Source organism: Gallinula chloropus (assembly GCF_964237585.1).
Source record: "Gallinula chloropus genome assembly, chromosome: 5".
In the NCBI taxonomy this organism is placed as follows: Eukaryota; Metazoa; Chordata; class Aves; order Gruiformes; family Rallidae; genus Gallinula; species Gallinula chloropus.
The window spans coordinates 46,444,450-46,469,011 of record NC_140090.1 but is presented as its reverse complement, the minus strand read 5'-3'; the positions used below and the strand labels follow the sequence as shown (position 1 = coordinate 46,469,011).

Below are 24,562 nucleotides of genomic sequence, written 5' to 3'. Positions count from 1 at the left end.
GCATCCTAGCCCAGCAGGAAGTCAACAAGGGAATAAAAGGCAAACTCATCCATTGACAGAAGGTTTTATTGTTCATCGAGGAAGCTTTTGTGCAAAAATCAAGACAACGTTCTGAAGACAGCAACTGCACGTGTGTGCCCCCCCCCCAGCATCGCTCAAGCGGGTCAGGTGTCACGGTCCACAGGAAGGGAGATTTAGGAGACTCCCAGCGGTAGCACCGGATTTCCCCCGGATTGCTGTGCCTGACAGGTCGTTAGCATGAATCCTTTGCTACTGAAAAAAGCCAGGAAAATTAAAACCTTGCCAGCTTCTACAAGTGTCAATCCATACCCCCATTCCCCCCAAAAAATTCATGTTAGGGGAACCCCATAGGGTTTAAAAGCTCCAATCCCCTCCCCCACGCCGCAGCATAACACAACCCTGTACCTCCAGGGCAGCACCACTCAAGTGAGCCCTTTCCTATCTGGCATATCTACCCCAACTAGGATACGGTGCTGGAACCACTGCCAGGACAGAAAGCTGTGGGAATTACACGTCTTTAGGGGAAATGATTTCCTTTTTTCGAAGCCATGAGCGGTTCAGCAGTTTGTACAAACACAGAGAGGAAGGACAAACAGGCATTGCTGTCTGCCAACGCCACCCAGCCACTCCATACACAAGTTAAGAACTGCAGACAAGTGGTTTTCCATTAAACTGCCCAAAAATTACTCTTGGTTGGTGCTAAAGCAGTGGCAGCTGAACTCCCGCCTCACCCAAGAGACCACAGGAACAGCGGCCGTTTGCCAGCACCTTTCCAAACAGGACTGGAATTTTCAAAGCTCCACATCTGCCCAGCTCCTCCTTCCCAAAGGTCTCCTCACTTTGGTGGCTCCATTTTGGGGATTAACATCATTGAAACTACATGCAGAACACTGGTAGGAGATGGAAAGTCCACCTCGAGCAACAGAAGCCTTGATTTTCACCCCCCAGACCCCCTCTACACCTCCTGACTTGTTTTTTGGGGTAGCAGCCTGCCACAGAAAGCTTTTGTTCTGGCTGTTTTGGTGGGATGCTGCGGAGGCGCCAGAGGCAGGTTGGCTCCCAGCCATCTGCAGGCTCTGCTTGCAGCTCAGGAGTCGTTTCCCAACAGGTAATTTACACTTTAAACCACGCAGAAGGGTGGCAGCGAGAGCAGGTGGCAGCAGTGGGAGCTGCCCACAAGCCTCACAGCGCCTCCTGAGCTTTACCTGACTGAAACACTCTCTGAGAGGATAAAGAGAGAGAGAAACCAACCCAAACAGATCAAGGAACAAATTGGGGGTGGGTGTGTCACAAAAACAACGTCTTCTTCCATGTGATCTGCCCTCTGCACCAAAGTCCCTTTGACATAAGCACAGCCCCTGCTGACTTCTTGCCCCTCCATCATCTCCAGACCCAGCTCTCCCCACCTCCTTGGCACACAGCTGGCTGCATGTAGGAAGCTGCAAGACTAAGCAGAATTGAGCAACTAGGACAAGAAAAAAAAGGGGGGGGGAAAAGGGGGGAGCCATTCCTTAAGTACATCAGCATGTGTTAGGAGACCAAAATCCCACTGTACGGGGCTGGAGAGCAGAACAGCCATGCTTGGACTGAGTAGCCCAAGGAAACGCAAAGGATGTGACTGCAGGTTGAGGAGGGTTTTTGTAGCTATGACACCACCACGAGCTGTAAGTGCAGTCACTGAAACACGGAAGCACGGGCACTCAAATGCACCTTTTTTTTTTTAAGGTAACTTTAAAAGTTAGCTGGGCACACAAAGTCCCCTCCTCTGCATCTGCAGAGTTTGGAAAATTCCAGCTGAAGGGATTCCCAAGATTCAATGTTATCCCTTAAGAGTTTCCCCTACAGTTAACACAGAAAATTAATATTCCAGGCAGATGTTAAAAATGCAAAGCGTGTCATCTTCCCAGTGCTGACTACAGAAAGCCATTTCAAAGTTTAGTCATTATAGCCTCTTCTCTTTTTCTTCTTTTTAGTTAAAAGGTAATAATCTTGTCTCACTTCAACTTCTCTGACGTTCTTCCCAGCACCTAAAAAAAAACACTTCAGCCTACCAATTAAAAAAAACCAAGTAAAATCTACACCACACTGACTACTTTTAGAAGCATGAGTTAAACTGTACAATCAGAGATATCTTTGTTAAGTTGACAATGAAGATCTGATCCTTCAACAGCAGCACTGCTACAGAAGAGTTACAATAAAGGAACGTGAAGGTCAAATTGTTAACGAGGCAGAGAGGAGGGACGTTTGAGATACAGCTCTCCGCCAACCTCAGCCCACTTTTTATAAGAGCCATGGCAAGCTTTGGGAACTGGAAATTCTTCTTCTAGTTCCACACGTGTCGTTTGCAGTGATCAACAGCCTAAAGGGGAAGAAAGAGCGTAGGTTAGTGGGGAGGGGAAAGCCTGTTTGGAAACCAACACGCCATCTACATGTACAAATCACTGCCCTATGCTGAGCCAGGATTTCAGGACTGAGTTTTGTTGAGTTTAAAAGTAATTCCAAAGAGGACTAGAATAAACATCCTCGTCCCCACCCAGAAGCTTCAGGAAAGAATGCTGATGACCCTTAGCCATTAAGGCCTGGCAAAGAAAGCACCAGCCCACAGCAATACTGGAAGTCAATTTTGAGAGCTTGTGAGAGGTCATGACATGGTCTGTAGGCTGCAGGAACGAAAAACTAAACGTAAAGTTCACAACATAACCTCGCTACAGACTCTAAAACACTGGCAGGTGGGTGGGGGATAGTACAGAATGAAAGGGAGAAGAAACAATCCACTTTAAGCAAGCTAAGGGCTATGGCAGACCCTCTCAAACCTAACCACCTCTGGCTAGTTCCTGAAACTAGAATTCATCCACTTGAAGGTGTGGAACAGAAGCCAGAAGAGTCCTTTATAAGGAGCTGGCAAAAAGCAACAGGGAGCTGGATCCAGGCAGAACCCTGCTTTACGTACATTGCACTGAACAGCAGTGTCCATGTTCTTACACCAGTAACCCGGACCCCAGACACAAGCATCGTCCCCCAGCAGAGGCTGTTTCACCGACCCACAGACGCCGAGTTTCTGTGAAAAGAACAGCAGAGAGTCAGCACCAGCAGACCTCCACTCCAGCCTTAACGCCCGAGCTTCCACCTGACCGAGCGTGGGAACACCGCCGAGCTGAGTTTTGGAGCTCCCACAGCACTGTGCTCAGCCCACAACGTCAGTCACGCTCGCAGCGGAACGTGCGGAGGCAAAGCGGTCACCTGACAGGAGGAAGAATTAAGTTACCAGAGCTGGGTTTTCAGATTAGGTTTCGAGAAGAGAGACCTTTTCTCAAGAAAGGTCACTGAACTTCCCGTCATCGCACTCGGGGCACGCTACACCTTGTTACTGAACCTCAACCACTGGCAGCTCTTCTCTTCTACCCTTCCTTGCACGGGGCTGGCACTCAGACAGCTGCCCATTCAGTAAGCCCAAGGCCTTGCACAACCGCATCAGCTCCCAGCGTTCCACATGCCAATTTTTATTCCAGCAGAGCTCCTGCAGGCTGGGCACTGGAAGGCCCACAGAGAGGTAGAGCAGGCCCACATCAGAGCCCGGACTCAAAGATAAACACAATACTCACGGTGCAAACGAAAGTGGGATCCATCACCTCTGCCAGGAGTTGCACAACCATGGGTTCGTACTGTTCCACAAACTGAACACACTGTAACGAAACACAGGTTGAGTCTTCTCAGAACAAAGAGGAAAGCAGGGTCTTCAGCAGGCAGGCCTCTACACTACTCCAAATACCCCAAATAACACGCTCCAAACCATCAGACCAGAGGCTTGAGCTCTGCAGATCATCGCGCTAACAGCACAACGACACCAGGGTTTTTGCTAGCTCATACCTGCCTGCAGCTGTCTGCAGACAGGTTGCAATGAGTAAGGGGTCAGAGGGAAAAGAACTAGGCAGGACAAACTTTGAGAAGAGACCCAAGCAGGACAGGCTGATTTGCAAAGCTTAGTCTCTAACTGAGGAGACTGCTGCTGTCCCAAGAAGAAAGCACACCAAACAAGCTGGAGACAAACATCCTGAGCAGGACAGCGGGGATGCAGTAACCAACTCCAAAGCTGCTGTCAGCCCCAGCAGCAACGGTCGGCTGCAGAACTTCCATCGGTAGCAGCCAGCCCTCTAGCGGACAGGCCACATACAAAGCCGACATACAGACAGAAGTCTAACGGCACTCATTAATATGTGAGCCACTGCTATTAAACAGCCTCACAGCAGCTAGTGGGAACAGCAGTCCCACAGCAGCTTTGGGCCTGTATATTGTATGCCTAAGCACACTCAGAAGCGGTTGCCACTTGCTGACACTCAGCAGCCATCTAATGAGACTTCCAGGTAAATCTTGATCACAGCAGCCCAAGAGGTGTCACTCTGCTGCCTCACTGAAATTGTGCCAGCCTACTTCCAATTAACTTCATTAATGCCCTGAACAGGATCAGTGTTGAGGGAAAAAAAAACATCCCCACCAACCCAAAAAAAAATCCCTTCAGCTGTTCCCACCCACTGTTCTCTGAGGACTGCCAGGCAAACCTTTGCTGACTGCAAATGAGTCCAACAGTCCAGCCACTCAATTCAGGCCCTTAAGTCTTCATCTATTGAAAGGGCTGCCAACCCCCAGGGATGGGAAGCGCAAAAGAACTAATCCTCCTGCACCCCAAACTCCTCCCAGCCCCTGGCAGAGCAAATCTGACCACTCTTACAAAAACCACCACGAGATGTGGCATTCTAGTCTTATTTTTCGGATACCCTGCAAGACTTTCTGCCCTTCTATTCATCTCAACTATTTCATTTTGAGGGGCAGGCATGCTGCCACACAGCAAGGCCTGTGTGGCCATTTGCCTCAGATCAGCTCTGCTCCCCTTTTTGCTCCACCACGCATGAGAAGCTGCTACGCCTTTGGTGCTAGCTAAAGAGAAGCCTGGGCAGGAGCTGGGTGCTGAACACCAGTCAGTCCCAGCTGCACCTGTGGACAGTTTGTCTCCAGCCAGAGACCATGGCAGTCGGCCAAACACAGAGACCTCTATTATGAGTACCTGGACATTTATAGCAGCAGAGACACTCGAGAGACGGACCTAAAATCAGCACGTAGACAGAATTAACAGGTGAAATGCTCAGAAAGCGAGGCAAGCATAACTGTCACTGTAGGACTACATATACTCTGAAGTTTCGACCTTCCAGTACCTAAACGGGCCTACGGGACAGCTGGAGCAGGACTGTTCATCAGGAAGCATGGTGATGGGACATGAGGCAATGGGTCTAAACTAAAAGGGGAGATGTAGATGAGACATTAAAAAGAAATTCTTCCCTGTGAGGGCAGTGAGGCCCTGGCACAGGGTGCCCAGAGAAGGTGTGGGGCTGCCCCTGGATCCCCAGCAGGGTTCCAGACCAGGGTAGAGGGGGCTTTGGGCACCCTAGGCTGGTAGGGGGTGTCCCTGCCTATGGCAGGGTGTCAGAACTGGCTGGGCTTTGAGGTCCCTTCCAACACAAACTAGTCTGTGAATTCCGTAACATCAACAAGGACAGATCCCAGTCATTAACACGGCTATCACTGTTTAGCCTGCCCCCTGCACAAGCTCTTTACCTGATCACTGACAGACTCTGGCAGGAAGTGGCAGACTTTTTCCAGTAAAGCTTCAATTTCAGCTGTCGTGGCATTCTTCTCCAGCTCTTTGTCTGCGTAAGCTACCACCATCTTGCAGATATCACAGAAGCCACCTGAGGGTTTCACTAAAACTGAGAAGGTAAAACACCCCAACATCAGTGCTTAGGTAATTCCCCCAAACAGAAGAAAGGAGGCAGCATCAGCAAAGTATTAAAGCAAGTGTCCTCAAAAGGAGTGTGATGAGAGGTGGGAACTAGCTCGTTTTGCAATCACTGTGCTCCTCATTACCAACCTGGTTGCTGTGGAGGCTTCTTGGCTGCACAGCATTTCAGCATAACACACACTGCTTCAGGATTTGTTGCCTCCAAGAGCATGTCAATCAAAGCCTGGCCATAGACATCTATGAAGTCCTTACACTGGTCTTTGACACTTGTTGGAAACAGGTAGCAGATCACCTCCATTTCATGTACAATCTCCTCCTGAAGCCCAAAAACAGACACATGGCAAATGAGGAACAGAAATCAGGCTCAATTCATAACTATATTTTCCAACTCCATCCCACCCACGATGAAATTCTTGCTTTCATAAAAAGAGACAGTGAAATTAATTTTCCTCCCCCCTCCAATACAGCCCCATTTTAGCCAAAGTATAGGAAGAGGCACCTCTTCCACCACTTACACACCTCTGTCTTGTTGCTCTCCAAGAGGCCAGTCACTTCTTTCACCATAGTCTCACATATTTCACACAAGGAAAAAGTCTTCTCTTGAACTGAGGCTTTCTGAGTACACAGAAGAAACATACAAACAATAAATCAGCACCTGACCGCATCGGACAGGGACAGTCCATGAAAGACCAGCGTAACAGCATTTCCATTCAAGTGTGGCACACCGGTTCATTTACCTAGCTGGCCAGTTTGAGCTGAATTTAAAAGGTCATGCAGAACCCAAAACCAACCTCAAAAGGTCTCAACACAAAGCCTTTTTGAACAGTCATTTGGTTAGACTAATTAAAGACTACAATTCCCAAGCTGTACAAGGAAGGGAACTGAATCTAGAAGAAAATACATGTGCATAAAATAGGCTGCCCCACAGCGACTGGAGTTCAATGGAAATACAAAGTGGTATTTAAAATGCACTAATTGAGGACAAAATTATGAATTTGTAATTTTACGAGTTACCCAAATTCCATGGGAAGCCAAGGTGCTTCTCCAAACTCAGAGCTTAGCACTCTGATCACTCATCTGCATACAGAGGGGGCTGTCACGTTGTTAAAGGGGATCGAAGCGCAACTGCAAACATAGAGGAAAATTCAAATCCAGCAATCCGCCCTCCAACCTTTGAGGTGACATCCAGAAAGGCTGCTACACAGCTGGAACAACAGTTCCCCTGTCAACACTGAAGCATTACCTTAGAGCTGCAGTTTAGCATAGGCTTTGGTGTTCTAACAAGTCAGTCAGATCTCCCATTTCACAGATTAATGTCAGAAACAAAAAGGCCAGGAATTGACATGCAGGGAGACTTGGATTATTCTATGCATAGAAGTTTGTGTTTTCCTATTTCACCTAGTCCATTCCATTGCAGCAAAAGGAAAGGCAAAGCTGGTGAGTACAGAAAGTCCATCTTACTTCCACAGTTTCCATTTTCACTTCATGAACCACTTGAGCTGGCACCAGGTTCTGAAGGGGAACAGATTTCACGGAAGGACAGAACCCAACCATGGCACAAATGTCCTTTGGTTGCTGGAAAGAGATGTATAAGCAATTGTTAAAAGTCCAGTAGACCCTGCCCTTTCTATGGAGCCTAGAGCAGGCACAGAGAATAAAGTTTAAAAGGCTCCCACACAAGTTTCACAACTACTTCTACTTTTGAGTATTGCCAAAACATTCAATAAGGTTATAGGCAGGACAACTACCAGGTGAAATTTAGAAGTTCCTTTAGAAGAGGAAGAGGTTAGACCACATCCATTTAAAAACCCATTTACCATGAGCTTTGCAAGCCCTTCAAAGGAGTTGACTTAGGAGCTACCAACACCAAAACAGGCCACCAGAATCACACAAGATCTGCATCTTTTCAAAGCCGCTCCCCCAAAAGCTTTAAGTAATCACAGAGAAGGCTAGTTATCCTGACTTCAGAGTTCACCCAAAAGCTGAAAGAAACACCTAGAAGAAAGGTCTCCTTTCCTCATCCACGAACTACCTTCTTTAAAGCATCCAGTAACATCACATTTTGCAAACAGAAACAGACTCCCTCTTTACTGAACACAGCCTATAAGAAACAAGAGTTACCCACATTAAAACCAAAACCTTCCTGACAAGCATCTGCAGTAACCGTGTGTCATGTGCTCTTTTCACAGGAAGAGGGAAAACAGCAAACTGAAACAAGGGCTTTACAAAGGCTTTCCAAGTCTTTAGAAATGTACATTGCTGAACACAAAAATAAATGCAAACTGTTCTGAGGAGGCCAAATTATACCCACGCAAAGTGAGAAAGGCTGTGCAGTGACACATGGAACTTTGATTTCCCTACCTAAAGTCTACTTAAACTAAAAAAGAAAAATAAATTAAAACATAAGATCATACCCCACCCTGTCACCAGGGCATCATGCTTCTTACAGCAGAGGCTTTACAACAGTTAATACATCATGCCACAACCTCATGCACAGGCAAAAGCAGTATCTCAATGATACGGTGCTGCTTCAGACTACTCCAGTCAGTAACTTTAAGTCAAGCCTTTTGGTTCATGCATTGTAAGAAGCGTTTCCAGCTATTAATGTTACAGCAACACCCACATACACACATGTTCTCTCACAGAAAGATGACAGACACAAGGTCTCCCTGTATTGGTTAAATTAAAAGCCCAAATAGCTCTAGGAAGCAGGAGCCTGAAGGGCTCCTGCATCTTCTTTTCAGTTCATATGCTCTAAACATCTGTATCATTGTCTGGATTTAAAAGTCAACCAAGAAAAGACCTGGGGACAGCTTCACTCAAGCCCTTCTGAGCCCAGACTTCAAACCAGAAGCTGACAGAAGCCACTGGCATGCTTTTCCTACATCTAATCCTTCTTGTGTGAAAGTGAGCATATTGTCTGCTCCGCTGGCCAAAGCACAACCAAGCTGAAAACTTAGTAGCACAGACTGGTATCTGGAGCTGGAAGTAGGACTGGTCTCACGGAGGAAGTCTGCAATCTTTCTCTGGTTTAAATGGCAAATATCCCTTGTATCTGTCAACACTGAGTACAACCACACCATGTACGCTGCTAACAGAGCAAGAAGTGAACTACAAGCAGGCTACCACCACAGGCATGATGTTGCTCACCTACCTGATCCTTCTGTTGACAGGGGAGATTGGAGACAGAGGAAAAAAGGAGAAATTAAAAGATAACAGTTAAGAGAAAAAAAAAAAAACATCAAGCACTTGGAACTGCGTATACTCTTTCCCTGAAGATGATGGAATATGACATGGTTCCCACCCCAAAGATCCTTAGCACTGCTTACAGCAGCTGACATTTAATTACACAGTGCTAACCAGCATTATTCACGTGGAGATACTAAAGCATCCTGGGCAAGACTACCTCCAAAGAGCGTGACCAACGCTCAGCCGGATGCAAGGTGTGGTTATATTCCAATTTTGGCTATTTACAGCACACCACATTGCGATGCTCGGAGTGGGAAACTGTCAGAATAAAAGATTTGCTCTCCCACCCAACTCCCTGCCAGGTGCTTAAGCATCATGCAAGCTTCTAAATAGCCTTTAGCAACTGGTAAAGAAAAAAACCAAATCAGGTTAAAGTAAGCCACGCACTCTATTCAGAATCCCACCCATCGTTTGCTGTTTCACTGCATTCTCCAGGCAATGGTTTAATTCAGTTTCTTAAGGCTGTGGGATCTCTGGTTAAAGAGGTGCTATGGAGGTGAGTCAGAGGCAAAATATGTTGTATGTTGCTGCAGATGACCAGAGCTGGTGTGGTCCCGCTCACTTTCCATGGCTGCTCTTGAGAGCCCAGAGAGCAGGAGGTGGCAATTTGAGAGGGCAGGCACTCAGCATTTCTCCCAACAGCCACATTATCTCCAATGCTTGCATTGTTTCTGCAATACTGTGACAAAGCCCAACTCTAACACGCTTCACACAGCATTTGGTGGCAAGAGGGGAAGTGGTGCAAGTACAGGACCAAGATAGAAGGAGTATAAAGGAACACAGGTACCACACTTTCTGTGTTTCAAAGGATTAGAGTGCCTTCTGCACCGCTGAAGTGGTTGTGAAAGAGAAAGAAAGAGCTAAAGAGCATTCTGAGACTGAGGTGAGGATCCAATTCAATGCCACGTTCCAAGCCTAACACCAAAACTTACAGAGCAAGGGCTCTCCCCAGACTTTTACTACAGTAAGCTTTTCCAAATGAGTTAGCTACACAAAGCAGAAAGATTAACTGAGAGCAAGTCTACTGATCTTACCATGTGCATCATCATCTGGATAGCCAGGTCAGAATATTCAGAGATATAGTTCTTGCACTGTAGGAAGTGGGAGAAAAAAATAAGGTCTTGTAAATATCAAACCACTTAAGCTGTAGAGTTCATCTATAATTTTCTAACACCTCTCAAGGTATTAATTTACCCAAGCTACTTAATAACTATTCTGCTGTCTTTCAGAGCTCATCCCAAATGTAAGATGGTATTTCAGGTTACACAATCATTACACAGAGCTGCTGATCTGATGAGTCCTCCTCTTCCACTCAGGGAAAAGCACGCCCCATCACCAAGAGGGCCACATTACCCTACCAGACCATTTTTAGGAGAAAATCCTCTAAGGGCCAGCAGCAATCTCAAGCCATACAGACCAACCCACCCAACTTTCTTGACCAGAAAGCTTACACTTTCAGCACTGAGTTGCTGTTACACTGCACAACGTATCTCCCACTCCCTTGTTTTATTAAATGTGGATCACATTGGAAGGATTAAGGCACTGAACAAACTATTTTACATTTGCATGTGGGAAGAGATTTTTAGACAAAAGAAATAGCTTACCATCTCAGACATTTCGGGTCCCAAACGGTCACACTCCTCCTTGGCATGAGCAACCAGAGACTTCACAAAAGATGAGTTTGTCCTCACAGCTTCCTGAACATCAGTGACCAGCTGAATGCAATCCTGGCATACACCCCCACTTCCCTGGGGAAAGTGATAGGAAACCTAAGCTTCACACAACGCAGTTCAGAAGCTTCCATTACTATTAAGTTTTGAAAGCTATATTAAACTAGATACAAACCTTAACACATATCCTGCAGAACACCTGAAAGCCTGAGCTAAGACAAGCTATTGCCAGCATGCACATCAGCCACTAGATGGAGATTAGGCACCTACTTGGCTCTGAAACTTGAGATAACTGTTAAGACATCCAATCTCCAAAATCTGTTGGTTTTGTTACAGACCACAGTGGGAAGGTTTCTAAAGCTGGCATCGATCTTACCCACTCCACCCACAACAGTTTGTTCTCCACCCACCCAAGTGTTTCACTTTCATATCTAGGCTTGCTATCAAGACAAGCCTCTACTCACGAGTTCATTGTCTCACTTACTCCCCTTAGTCATCTGTTTGTTCTATTCTGATCCTGTCTGTCACCTCTGGATTCAGAGCTGCAAGCTTCCCCTGAAGGGCACAGGTAGGGGATCACTCAATGTGGGAGAACTCTTCCTTTGAAGGCTAATGCCAAACTTGCTCTTGAAAGAAACTGCTTCCAGCAAGACCTGCTTGACTACTACAGTCCTGCATGGGAACAGCCCAGCACAAGACTTGTCTTTATAGGCTGCAGTTGTTAATCCAAAGTTATACATGTGGGTCTGCAGAGGCTGCAGCCATCATCTCACTTCGCTTTAAATTCACAGCTTACAGAAAGAGACAGTTGTCTGTATTCCACAGCACAAAATTCCTTAGGAGACAGTCACCCAGGCAAAGGTCATCAGCTTAACCTGTGCCCAGTGCAACAACCTCCAGTCAAGAATCATCAAGTTTCGATGCAAAGGAGCACTTCTCTTCTGTGCTGGACCAGTGCTGCACCCCTTACCTTAGGCTTCTGCTTGGGTTTGTCCTGAGGGTAAAGGAGAAGAGGCACATTAGCCATGAATGGGGATGCCAGCTCAGAGAAGTCCAGCTCCGGGATCTTGTTGGACTGGAGTTGTTTCTGAAGTTTCACGGCAGCAAGGTGCTTCTGAAGGGACTGGCAGAGTGCGAGGGCACTGCACACAACTTCGGGTTTGTCCTAGGGGAGAGGAGACACACACATCAAGCTCTAAACTGAGGGCACTTTGTGCATGAAGCTGAAGCATGGTAAGAAGGGAAAATGCTTCACAGGCTTCCAATTTGCATGGTTAATTCCAACACCACCGATCCATAAAGGAATTAAGGACCGTACGCACAATCTTATGCGGAAGAGAAATTCAGGCATCAATAGAAGCAAGGTTTTTACATTCCAACAGTTGCAAGTTATCTACTTACTAGTTCTTCTTTGATCATATCCATGATAACTGGGAGGTAGGAATCCACAATTTCTTTGCACTCAGAGACCAGGGTTTGATCAGGAAGAAATTCACATGTCTTCTCCAGGTAAGAACGGATCTCATCCTGTAAAATGTGAGGTGGGCTATAGGCTATCAGAATTATATATATTAAATGCTCTTTCCATTCCCAAAATGCAGGACACCAAGCCTAAAAAAAAAGGCCCTTGGACTCAGGTAGGTCCAGGACTCAGTTGGTGAGCAAAACTAGAATGGAGTTTTACACTACAGGTTTATTTTCCCCAGTCCTGGACTTTCAATGAGACCCTGCCAAAGTGAAAACATTAAATGCTGCTTGCAAGGCCTGCACAACAGTCTCAAGAAGCACAGAACGTTCACATTTAAGAAGAGGAAGTGAAAGTTATGGATAAGTGGAACAGTGATTTGTTTATACAAACTACTCCCAGATTCACAAAGAAAAAGGGAAGGAGCGCCCACCACAACCACTTGGTGCAATCATCCACTTCTAGAAACTGCAGCATCCCACCTTTTAAGATTGATGGCCCACCAGCACAGGAATAATTTTACTAACCATCAAGAGTCAGTCAGGGATGGGTTACAGCATGAGAGGCTCTAGAATTTGCTAATCTCTAAACCAGAAGAGGCTGCTCAAAAGCCTTTTCCCTGTACTCCAGGGCCCCTTTCAACATTTGCTGCTTAGGTTGGGAAAACACTCAGATGACTCTTCCACCCCCTCACCTTTCGATCTTGTTAAGACAGTGAAATCAAAGAGTGCCCCAGGACAAGGAGAGGGGGAAGTCTGCTTACCTCAGTGCCATTATCCTTCAAAACCTTGCCAGCCACGGTCACAAGTTCCTTACACAAGTCACAGGGAATACTGTTCTGGAGAGACAAGCAAGGAGTTACTTTGAGACAGAATTAAGTAGCTCTAACTGCACTGTGAGAACAACAAGGCAAAGAACAAGCATCACATTCGCAAGTGAAGTTAAGGAAACCAATACTGGCTGAAGCGGGGTGGGAAGAGGTGGTTTTAAATAAAGAGTAAGGCTATTCCAAGCAGGTCCAGGTCCCTGGTTGGTTTGGGTTTTTTTCCACTAAATCAACATGGTAAGAAACAGGCACACCACCGCTTGCCCATTTCACTTAGTCCCAGCTCCCTGAAGTATTAAGTATATTGCCCCAAGAAGCCTTGTCCCAAAGCTCTCTGACCTTACTCTTAAAAGGGTTCAGTCTTACTAGAAACCTAAAAGCTTTTCAGGCAGCTTCACTATTTTAGTTGTGCTATGCCATCCTGACATTCCTCCCTTCCTCTGCTGCTCCACTAACTGAAACATAGATAATAGCCAAGCTGGCCTGAACGTGTCTCTAAGAAAAATGCCCTTTCCCTCCAGAAAATTGGGAAACAGCACCACAGACTACACCCAGTAAAGTAGCAGTCACATTTAGTACAAGTGCAACTTGAAAAGCCACACTACAAGTAACCTTTGTGCCTTCAGTTACTGTCATAGCTTTCATAATTTAGCACATGCCACATCTTCTGTGGAAAGACCCAAAGTGGCAGGCACACTGCTCTTTTTTTGTAGTAAGCCTATCAAGTTGGCATTGCTCAAGGTAAGAATAAAAAAAGGCTCTATGAATTAGGAGTCATTGTAGAAGATGAACAAGACAGAAGTCCACTAGCTCCATTCCACACATTGCTCAGTGATTGTGCAACAGGTTATAGGAGTCAGCAGACGAGTTCTGCAAGGCAGAAAAGTGGAAAGCAGCCTCTATCAAGCACCCAAATTAAGGTACAGGTAACCAAGGCACTGGCAGATGTAGCACTTAACTCCCATCAGAGACATGAAAAGTTTTCACCAGTATGTGGAGACCAACTACCTCAACTACAGGTGGAAGAAGTCTCAGTAGTTGATACTTACTACAGTAGGCTTGTTCCAGACATTCTGCTGGCAGTGTTTCACCGCTCCGCACTGCGACGCTGTCCGAACACTCTGACACCATACCTCCGGACCCTTCACGCAGTCCTTCTGCCACAGAACAGGGCTTGCCACAGCTGCCAGAGAAAGAATCCTCCAGTCATATCTGAATGATTTCCACTCCAGAGCTAGCAGGTTAATACTGTGTGGTGTAACCACAACCCTTCTGTTAGGCTGCTTCAGTTTACTAGCATTTTTAAGCACACTTCGATCCAGCTATGTTTGCCTCAAACATGAGTCCCATACACAGATTAAACAGCCAAAGAACTACCACAAAAACCCCAATACCTGAACTTCCCTAAAGTGCCCAAGTCCAAGAACTTCAGCAGTCCATTGCCCCACCATCCACCTTAGTAACAAAAAACACCAACAAACTCAAAACCCTCCCTTTGCTTAGCAGAGAAAAAGTAGCAGATGACTCACTAAAACTGCTCCTTGCAGAAATCCACACTTCAGACAGCTGATTCCCAAAGCTACAACCCCACCCACTCTCTCATCCTCACAGTCATTTCAACCCCAAACCAGCAATCCCATCAAGTTTGTAACTGCAGTCCACTTTCCTTCTCCCAAGGTGGACCACGCTCTTCTCATACAGCAGCTGAGGCAGCGAACTAGCAGGACAAGCAGCCACACCACCACACACATTCCATGGAGGGCTTATGGGTACAGACCGAAACACTGACCACAGATGAAGTTTCCACAAAGTCAAAGCATGAGAGGAACAAAAACCCAACATGAGACATGTTCTGTCAAATAGTTTTTTAACCCATTAGATCTATTCAGTCTTCATTTCCTCTTGGTCAGTTCCTCAACTGTGCACAGCAAAAAAATTGTGGGGAAGAAAATACACGTATAAAAAAGTCTTTGTCTGGACATTATCTCCAACCCCAGGCAGAACAGTCTTGCAACCTACCTATTAAGGTTTTGAAGTAAAATACAGAATACCATTTCTGGACAGCCTTCCCAAAGAAGTATAGAAGAATTGCACTGTTAGCAATAGGACAAGTTAACCAACTGCACCTCCTCCTAGCTGACTTCCCAAGGGGTTTTGGATTTTTTTGTTTTGTTTTTAACAGCGCTGTCTGGATTGGAAACCCAACTTCTCAGTTTTCTAAAGCCATCTTGTTTGTCTGCTCAGTTTCATCAGCAGTCAAGCTCCTTCGCTGCACTAACCTATGAGAAAACAACTCCTACAATCCTACAGCAGACAAGCTCCAAGGAAATTTGCCATGGTCTGAGCTAACAAAGCACTGCTGTCAAAGTTTTATTTAAAAAAAAGAAGCTATTCATGCCTGTTAACTGTATAGGTGCCTTTTAGGAGCCATTATCTTCACATCAGTGCTGCTTACACAACACAAAACAATGCCAACCAAGAAGCAGGACTTAGAAGCTGTTTGATGCCTATGAAGGTTCTAGTAAGGTTATGACAGACAAACGATCACTTTTCCCATTTCTCAGCTCTCAGTTCTGAGCAATTAGAGGATCTACTTAACGGATTAATTGCCAGGGCATCTACCAGGCACACAACCACTACAGAGCCAGATAACCACTGCTTTCTAGCCTTCTCAGCTTCTGGTTTATAAAGCCTGTTTACAGAGGATTTCACAGAGGAATGACCCACTTCTTTTAAGAAAAGTGTGCTTTGCATACTTAAATCTTCCACACAAGAGCACGAAGCTGGGTACCCTCTCTGCCAGCAAAAAGCCTAGATTGCATGTTATTCCTTGGACAAACAGAACACTATGGTTGTTTATAAGACCGTGGGACTAATACTTCAAACCTTCCGATATCATCGTATGGTTAGCAAAACACTTAGCCTCAACTACAGCATTATTGATCTGGAAGTACCAGGAATAGTAAGGTCCCAAGGTCAGGCTGGTCAGCCAAATAGCTGTCAGCTCTGGCAGGGTAACAACAACCAAGTATACACTTGGTAGAAGGAAGGAGTTACTTTTCCCTTTCAGATACTGGTATTGAACAATAGTAGGAAGGATCTGTGAGGCAGAGTGAAAGTCTGGCTCAAGTCAAGCAAGACCTCGACTTTAAACAGCTGAATTAAGGGCTTCCAACTATTTACAAGTATAGCTTTTAACCTATGCCTTCAGTTCCACAAATCAAAAGAAAATTACTCCCCTTCCCCTGTTTAACACATACCATAAAACTACAAAACTAAACTATAAAACTACAGCTATAATTATTCCAAACCTTTTCTCAATGTCTTGATCAAAGCAGCTGTTTAAAACCCAAACTGAGGAACTCATGCTGTAACTTGCACTGGTTTGATCAAGTTCTTCATAAACTTTCAGGTTTTGTTTGGCTTTTTACTTTAAAAATCTGGTCACTGTATGACTTTTCAGATCCATGCCCAGTTTTGGCAGAATATCTAACAACTAGTCAAGTTCCTTCTTCCTCATCGCCTACAACATGGTCATTTTAGAAGCACACGACAAAAATACTACACTTCAGATTTACCCTTACTTATCAGCTTTTATGACTCCATGTCTTTAGCAAATTCCCTGCTGCCTGGTTTCTGTATCAAAAGGATGCTCACACTGAATCAGTCACTGATGCTCTGACTTGCCAGAACAGAGCAAGAGGTATCGCAGGGCAGCAGGGTTTGGTCAGGTTTACAACACCAAGGCAGGAAACCAAAGAGCAAGGCAGTAGTCAGGAAGCCTTTTTAGGCGAGCAAAGTGCAGGTCACAGGTAATTCTGCTCAGAAAGAAAGAAAAAAAAAAAAAGAGTCTTAAGACTGTCTTTTGACAGTATGCTACTTGATACCTCTGATTGTGCTGCTTTCTTGCAATTCCCTAGGTCTGCCAGTTTGGAAGAAAAGTCATTTCTCAGAAGTGCACACATCTTGTTCAGATTCTGCTCTAAGCATTGCCACTGGGCCACTTTGGATTTGGGAGTAAGGACACTTATCTGCAATCCTCTACAGGAAACTAAACACGAAAGTCTCAGAAGAGCTTGAGCCCAGGAGGGACAGTGAAGAATGAGAAGCCTCCAATGGTTTGCAAACCAAAGGATGCCAATAACTAGTTTTAGGATGCAAGCAAGCACCCAAAACACCTTCCCACTGGTATTATTTGAACTCCTCGCCCCTCCACAACATCAGAGCAAGATGAAACACCAACATACCTTCATAGCTTATCCATCAAACAGCCAACAGATTCAGGAAACCTGAATCAGCTATGCCATGAGGACAAACACTTACCTACAAAAAAAAAAATCAAAAGACAGGAACAGCAGCTTCCTTTCAGTTACAAAGGACGCTGGCAAAGTTCTTCCCACCTGAGAAGACAACTCCACATTCAATGCTTGCAGAGGCAACACACACTAAGCATGGCTTCTTTTCTATCTTCCACCATGACTTTAAATACAGTTGAGCTTGTATGAGGTTATTTTACATTGTGTCTAAATTTTTTTTATTACATAATTCAAGGCAGTATGAAAGGACAAGTCTTCGTTTCGACAGTAGCCACCCTTACTTTCTGAATGGCCTGGGAAAAACAGAAGCTAAAAAAGACCCCTCTTGATTCAGACCCTGCCTACTCAGAAAAGAATAGCCTGAAAGCCGTTATTATTCCCACTACTTTTCCCTCTAGCTTGTTCTCTTATTAAATTATGAAACAGCATTCTTTCTTGTATATTAACTTACATTACATCAAAAGCAAATACACCAGTGAAGTATGTCAAGACTGTTGTGCTGTTTCACAACAAAGTGAACAGTTATCTTGTCTGTTGTCTCAAAATAGCCTGTGCTGCAAGAACAGCAACACCTTGACATGGTATTTCACAACCCCAGCACAGCAGCAAGCCAGGAGAAAAGAGAGCGCTGTCAGTTACCTCATGCACCCCTTAATGCTCGCTGGATCAACTCAATGAGATTACCTTCTTTGTTATCTCTGGCACCCCTTTATTTTATATATATTGTTCTTTATTTAAGGTCTCATATTTTTAAATAACATTTGAGATGACCTAAAGAGAAGGGGGAAGAGTCACGTGTCATGGCCACCCAAACCTGCCCCCCTTCCCTGCAGTTCTTGCGTGTAACTATTTTTAGAGCACCAAACAAGTTTATCTGCGAAGGTCAGGGCATTTCTTTACTTGTCCTCTTCACTGGTTCCTCTCTCTTCTTGAGCTGCTTCAGAGATGTGGCTTCCTCAATTTTGCTCCACTAAGCTTTTCCTAACTTAAGCAGTGAAAGAAAATGGAGAAGGAAGGAGAAGTGGGGGCAGGGTAGAAATGCAATCCATGCATAAAAGGTATGTCTTTCAGACGTGAAAGACTTCAGTTTTTGGGCTTCTAGCCAAGCTGACAGCCAATAGGCATCCTAGGGTCCTTGCATACACTTCCATCTTCTCGGTTCAAATACAAACAAGCAAAAAACACCCAAAAACCAAACACCAGGAGAGATTCATACCCTCTCTGACGCTTGTGTCTGACAGACAAGAGAAGTCATCCCCCAGAACAAGCGCTGCCACAGAAACACAGCCTGAAGCCCAACAACAAAATCAAAATACTCCCAAGAGCTGAAGGGCAAAAGCAAAAAAAGAAAGAGAATTTTCCTTTGAGGCCCAGCTCAGCAACCTAACAGTGCTGGAACACCAGCAACACAGTCCTAACAAGTAGCAGCTACCGTACATCCCACAGGGCTCTCTCTGCCAGGGTTCACAGAAAACCCAGTTTAAAGGCTGTGGAGATAAAGGGAAACCTGCAACTCACTCCCATGGTGATACCACCCTATTTACTTCAGCAACCGTGCATTAATCCCAGACAACTTCTGAAGGCTGCAAACGCCAACTACAATTTCCTTCCTCGACGCTCAGCATCTGGGATGGAAATGCCACCATGTCAAAGTAGTGATAGCACTCTCAGGCAATACCACCTGTTCAACTTGGAAAGCTTGCAGAGCTTCTCATGTGAAAGCACATCCAAGTTCTTCACTCCTCTTGAGCAAAAAGGAACCAAGAGGGAAGCTTTTTAGGGCTGGATTACAATCCTGCAAGGACAGCACCGGAGAAATTAGGTAATTTTCTGAGGATAACCTAACCTTCCCTTACCACAAGCATTTGTGTTGCTCTTATTCCAGGGTCAGCCAGCCTGAATTTCTTACCCAGACTCTCAGAAAAAAAAAAAAATCCTAAGAAATCCCCTCTGAAGCTGTACTGAATCTACTAATGAACCTTTTGTGATCATGCTTAAAAGTTAACACCTTACGTAAGCTTCCATGAATGGGTATTCCACACAGGCCAGACCAGATTCCCTAAAGAGCCAGGGGATAAACCAGAACACAAAGAAATTCAGCTTGAAGGCTCCAGCCTCTGCCAAACCAAACTGCTAGAAAAACGCTGGTGTTAGCAGCATTTTTACAAACAAATTAACCCGCAGTTGGCAAGAAAAGGTAAGAGCTGAGCTGCTATTCACTTTAACAGGCTAAAGTCAAATATGGAAGATAACTTCTGGTGCTGTCAACTCCTACACCTTCACAACAGTCTAATTAGTTCCAAGTATATCAACATGTCCATCAAGAGGGATGCTCTTTCCCATCCAGTCCCACCTGGCAATGCTGGAGGAAAACCCAACACAAAAAACCCCACCCCATTCCTAATGTCCCAGAAATGGCCCACAGACCAAGCCAAGGCATCAGTCTCTGCTGTCCTGTGCCCAGTTAGTTACTGACTTGTCCCCATTTCTTTTGGGAACTGCAAAAAGCAAAGTGTGTTGAAATTAAAGAAGTCAAGAGGGAGCAACCTCATCAAATTTTACAAAGTGTCAACAAGTCAAGGAGTGACCTCAACCTGAAGTTATCTGAAAAGCTGAGTACTCCACAGCCTCTCAGGTCAGTTAGTGAGTTTGTGTAACATTTCAAAAGTTGTTGTAATCACACTGCACACTAGTAACTCGTGCCAAAGGTCTACTACACATCTGGACTAACGAGGCAGTAAAATGACGACAGTATTTGAGAGATTACAGGCAGTATCTGGAAGAAATGGGTGAAGTGTGGCTAGATGTTATCAGAATTCCAAGTGTTGGTTTAGAAAAAAAGATAAATCAGAGTCTTCCTGTGTGACATCTACTGATCAATATCAGGCTTGAAACAGGTGTAACTAGTGCAATGCATAAGAAAGGAGTTTTGAGTTAACACCATGATTAGGTGTTAGGCATTTTGATTAGGCTGTTCCTCAGAATGGGGATGTAACTCTCATTCTGGCGTGCTGCCTCTGCCGTAAAACGTTATTCTTGCCTTCTACGTGCCCTTGATCCCCACGCCAGAAGCCAAGCATGGTAAGAGCAGCAGTCTACATGCATACAAGCAATGAAAACAAAGTCAAAGGTAGTCAAGAATAGGACAAGCTGAGACAGAAAAATCAGCTCTGCTGACCTAGTCACTGTAAAGGTTGCAAGAGTTATTTCCACATTGACCCGAGGTTGCTACCAGGTGGCCACGCAAGCCCTGACTTCTGCCAGAGATGTTCCTAGGACAGCATCTAGAGGAGGGATTTGGGTGTTCGAGGGCATCTGGCAGACATTAGCAGTGATTTAATGCGAGTCTCCACAGAAATTCTGTGCTGAACATTCCCCCTTTTGTATTCACAGAAAAGTCCTACTCACACCTATAACAGAAGACAAAATGCCTGACCACAGATTACACTGCAGCCCCAGCAAAACATAGGTGAAGTTCAAAGACATCTAAACACTTCAGAGAGCAGAAAAGCAGTTCAAGACACCGCCAGGATGGAAGAGAAGAGCAGCAATGCTCTTGTTCACAGCACTGCCAGAGAAGTGCTTTAATGCAGAATGAATGCCAGACGTGGAGGACAACTCAACAGGAAGCTCCCTTAGGAAAAGGGAAGGCACCAGACCCCCGCAGCAGAGCAGAGAAAGCATGCCAGAGGGATGCAAAAGGGACATTTTAAAGGGCAGCTTTGGGAAGGACAGCAGTTAGCAACAGCAAAGCCTGGAAAAGGCAAGCTGTGGTACACAAGGTGAAAGAATAACCTTCCCACGCATACAGTCATGAAGCAGTGGACAGCAGGAAACAAGAACAGTTAGCCCCTGATCCCTGCATGCTAACAGTTTGCATCCCAATGTGAACATAGTCAAAGGTTTTTAAACTGTCACATTTGGAAAAAACAAACCTTGAAATCCCATTGCAAGATTCATTTACTCATCTCTCTATGTGTAGATCTTTAGAGAATTAGACAACAAGGTTTTTAAAAAAACCCAAACTAGTCAGGGTAAATAGAGTAAAGGTGAGACTCCTCACTTCAATACACGGATATCTGAAATTAAACATTGCTCCGTGACCAAACACACAGGCAAGCGTTGACTCAAAATACACACGCACACAAAGACCACAGGAGTATCCCTCTTCACTTGCAATAGGAACTCTGATAGCTTAATAGCAGCAAATTAATCGCTATCTAAAGGGAAAAAAAAAATTAAAACAGGAAATGTACTGCAGTAAACCCTTCACAAAAAACCAAACACAACACCTTTTTTCTATACATAGTTCTAAGGCATTGCCCAAAACCTGCTTTGAAGAATCAGCTCCACATGAGACCTTGAAACCAAAACACACTGGCTGCCAGCAGCAACTGGCCCTGCTTCTCCCACAAAAAAAAAAATTTCCTGGGCATTACACTAGAAAATCCTCCCTGAAACAGCACAGTCCAACTTCAGAGTCTCCCAACTGACATCATCATCACCTGATGGAGACACGCTCTGCTTTGCTGACAAGCTCCCACTCTCCTGTTCCACCCCCTACATCATCTCAGTTTTCAAAGATTCCCAGAACTGCTTCTCTGCAGTATGCAGAGCAGCACAAACCACGGCTGTAGGCGGCTGCAGAAGGGCTGCGTAAGACTTCAGAGGCTGCAGATGTGACCGCGCATTTTGCCAGGCATGACCGTGACCAGGCAAAACAGCTTGCACAGCTTCTTCAGACACAACCAAGAGCAACTCTTTCTATTTATACCTCTTCTGCAAACAAGGAGGAGATTGTGCAAGGGCAGGTTTACACAAGCCACATGACTGGTGCACCATCGGAGCACTGCTTTGTTATGTGACAGCCGTAAGGTGCCTCATGCCCACAGCACTCCATGTTGTTCCTCTAAGGTGGCAGGGCCATATTTTTCTTAGATAAAGCACCTTCCACCATTCGTGTGTGAAATAATCACATCCTCAGTCTTTTTACTTTCCACTCCCAGTTTAATAAATTTCAAGTCAAGAGAAGCTGATTCATAGAATCATAGAATCAAAGGGGTTGGAAGGGACCTCGAGAGATCATCGGGTCCAACCCCCCTGCCAAAGAAGGCTCCCTAGGACATATCACTCAGATAGGCGTCCAGACGGGTCTTGAATATCTCCAGTGAAGGGGACTCCACCACCTCCCTGGGCAGCCTATTCCTGCTTTAACTAGGCACCCAGCCTTCCTCCTTTTCTGGTCACAAAGGCGAGCAATAATCAAAGCGCACATCAGCAGCGCGGAGATCCCGAGTCCTGTACACCCTGCTTTAATACCTTCGCATCTCCCTTCACAGGAAGATGCCCGGAAGCACTGTAACTAGGTCAACCAGAAACCTTCATGGCCTGTGAGCTGTGCTGTAAGCCAGCCAAGTAACTCCATTAGGAGACGCTGAGGGTGGCTAGATTTTGATACAGCTAATTAGTTAGCTTAGGAGACGAAAATGGTGTTTCAGGTTGTCACAGCAAAGCCTTCGGAAAAATCTGCACGATACTATAGGAGCTGAATCAATTAGGAGCCATAACTGGACTCTGGGGGGAAAAAAAGACAGATGTTTGTGTTAAAGCAGCATCTTTTTTCCTAAAAGGAAACAGGCCTAACAAGTCACACACTATGCTTAGTTGCATATGCATGCCTTTAACAGGCAGACCAAGCTAACTCTCATTGCTGAACTGGTTTCTCGTTACTATTTCCCTAAATAAACCATTAGGAAACCTGGTGGATACCTCAAGGAAAATCCTGTTCACTTTTAAAGCCCAAGAAGCTACGACAGTTTTAGTGATTCAGAAGCAGTCCCCATAGACATGACAACTGCTGGCAGTTAATTCAGTGCACAGCAGACGCAAGAGTCATAGGATCAAAACAGCTAAATAAGCAAAGCAAAAGCCAATGTTTACTTTTTTGTTTCCAGCCTGAAAGGTCTGATATTCTCCACTAAGTTATCTACACACCAGTGTATTAAAAAACTGCACTTAAGAACAGGAGTAGTGTACAGTCACACAAGATCACCCAGGCACAGCTCACCATAGTCTGCAAGTTGGTTATTCCTATGGCTTTTAAACAATTAGTTAGGTTGTTGTTTAGGGTTACGGGTTTTTTTTTAAGTTGACTCTGAAATGTTGTAGGCTAACCTCATAAGCAAATAAGTTCTAGGTTTTAAACTGTCTTATTCAAAGGAAAACTCTCTGAAGAAATCATGTGCTTTCCTCTATTAGACTTTCAATTTTAGGGTTCCTAGCTGTGCCACACCACAACCTGAAGGTGTATTACTCCTCCAATTACGCCTCTGAATCATTTCTGTAGCTCTGTCTGGCTTCTGCAAAGCACAAAACGCAAGCACTGCCTTTCCTAACCTCTAACGCTAAAAGCAGAATACCAATTATTCCACCTCCACTTTCACCTAACGAGGCAGCAAGCAGCAAAATCAGTGGAATTTTCCAACGCAGAGCAGGAGACCCTCAAGAAACGAGGCTGCTAAAGAAGAGGCCACCTCCCACCACCCGAAAATAGGATTAACGCCCATCTATCCCTGAAGTACCAAAGATAAGCAGAGCTGCTGACAGAAGCCCAGCTCCTACCCATGGCTCTTAGCCGGCTCGATGGGGTGACACGGTGGCCCGGTGGGTGCCACATATGGATACAAACTGACCCGGCGCTACCGCGGTACCACAAGGAAGTAATTTTCCTACCCGCAGTTTCTCACGGGGACTCCCCCCGCCTCTGATCACTATCCTTGGTGATCCCCCCGCCCCCGCCGGCCCAGTATAACCTTGTCCAGCACAGCCTTGTCACCCCTGCTCACTCCCGCTCCCCCGGCGGGTCTGCTAGGCCCTGCAACGGGCGGCGGGGCGCCGGCAGGAGGCTCCCCCACTCCACGCCATCCCCATCTCTGCCTCCTCTCTCCGCACTGAAGGCAGCCGGGCCCGGCGGGCTCCGCCGTGAGAAGAGAAACGGACTTCCCTTAGGCCGTCACTCCCCACCCCCGCTGCCATCCCCTCACAGCGCCGGCCGGCCTCCACCCCTCCCCGCCCGGGCAGGCCCTCGGTGGCGAGGGAACGCCGTGCCACCAGGGCTAAACGGGCCGGAGAAGGCTAGCAGGAGGCGGAGGCCGGGCCGGCAGGGCCGCTTACCGGCCGCCAGAAGCCCGAGGAGGCAGAGGAGCCGTTGCGCCATCATCACCA

The 24,562-nt window shown here is 45.8% G+C and overlaps 1 protein-coding gene across 1 annotated transcript; it reads right to left on the bottom strand.

Annotated features, from left to right (window-relative positions):
- Nucleotides 1–48: 48 nt before the first annotated feature.
- PSAP (prosaposin) lies at nucleotides 49–24,562 on the bottom strand. Its single transcript, XM_084265751.1, has 14 exons — nucleotides 24,512–24,562; nucleotides 14,072–14,205; nucleotides 12,960–13,034; nucleotides 12,133–12,258; nucleotides 11,702–11,896; nucleotides 10,666–10,809; nucleotides 10,087–10,152; nucleotides 7,274–7,387; nucleotides 6,332–6,427; nucleotides 5,942–6,128; nucleotides 5,629–5,780; nucleotides 3,624–3,704; nucleotides 2,972–3,079; nucleotides 49–2,380 (listed from the first exon to the last, which is right to left on the bottom strand). Exons 1-14 carry the CDS (start codon nucleotides 24,555–24,557, stop codon nucleotides 2,345–2,347), a joined length of 1,560 nt encoding a protein of 519 aa, XP_084121877.1. The 5' UTR covers nucleotides 24,558–24,562; the 3' UTR covers nucleotides 49–2,344.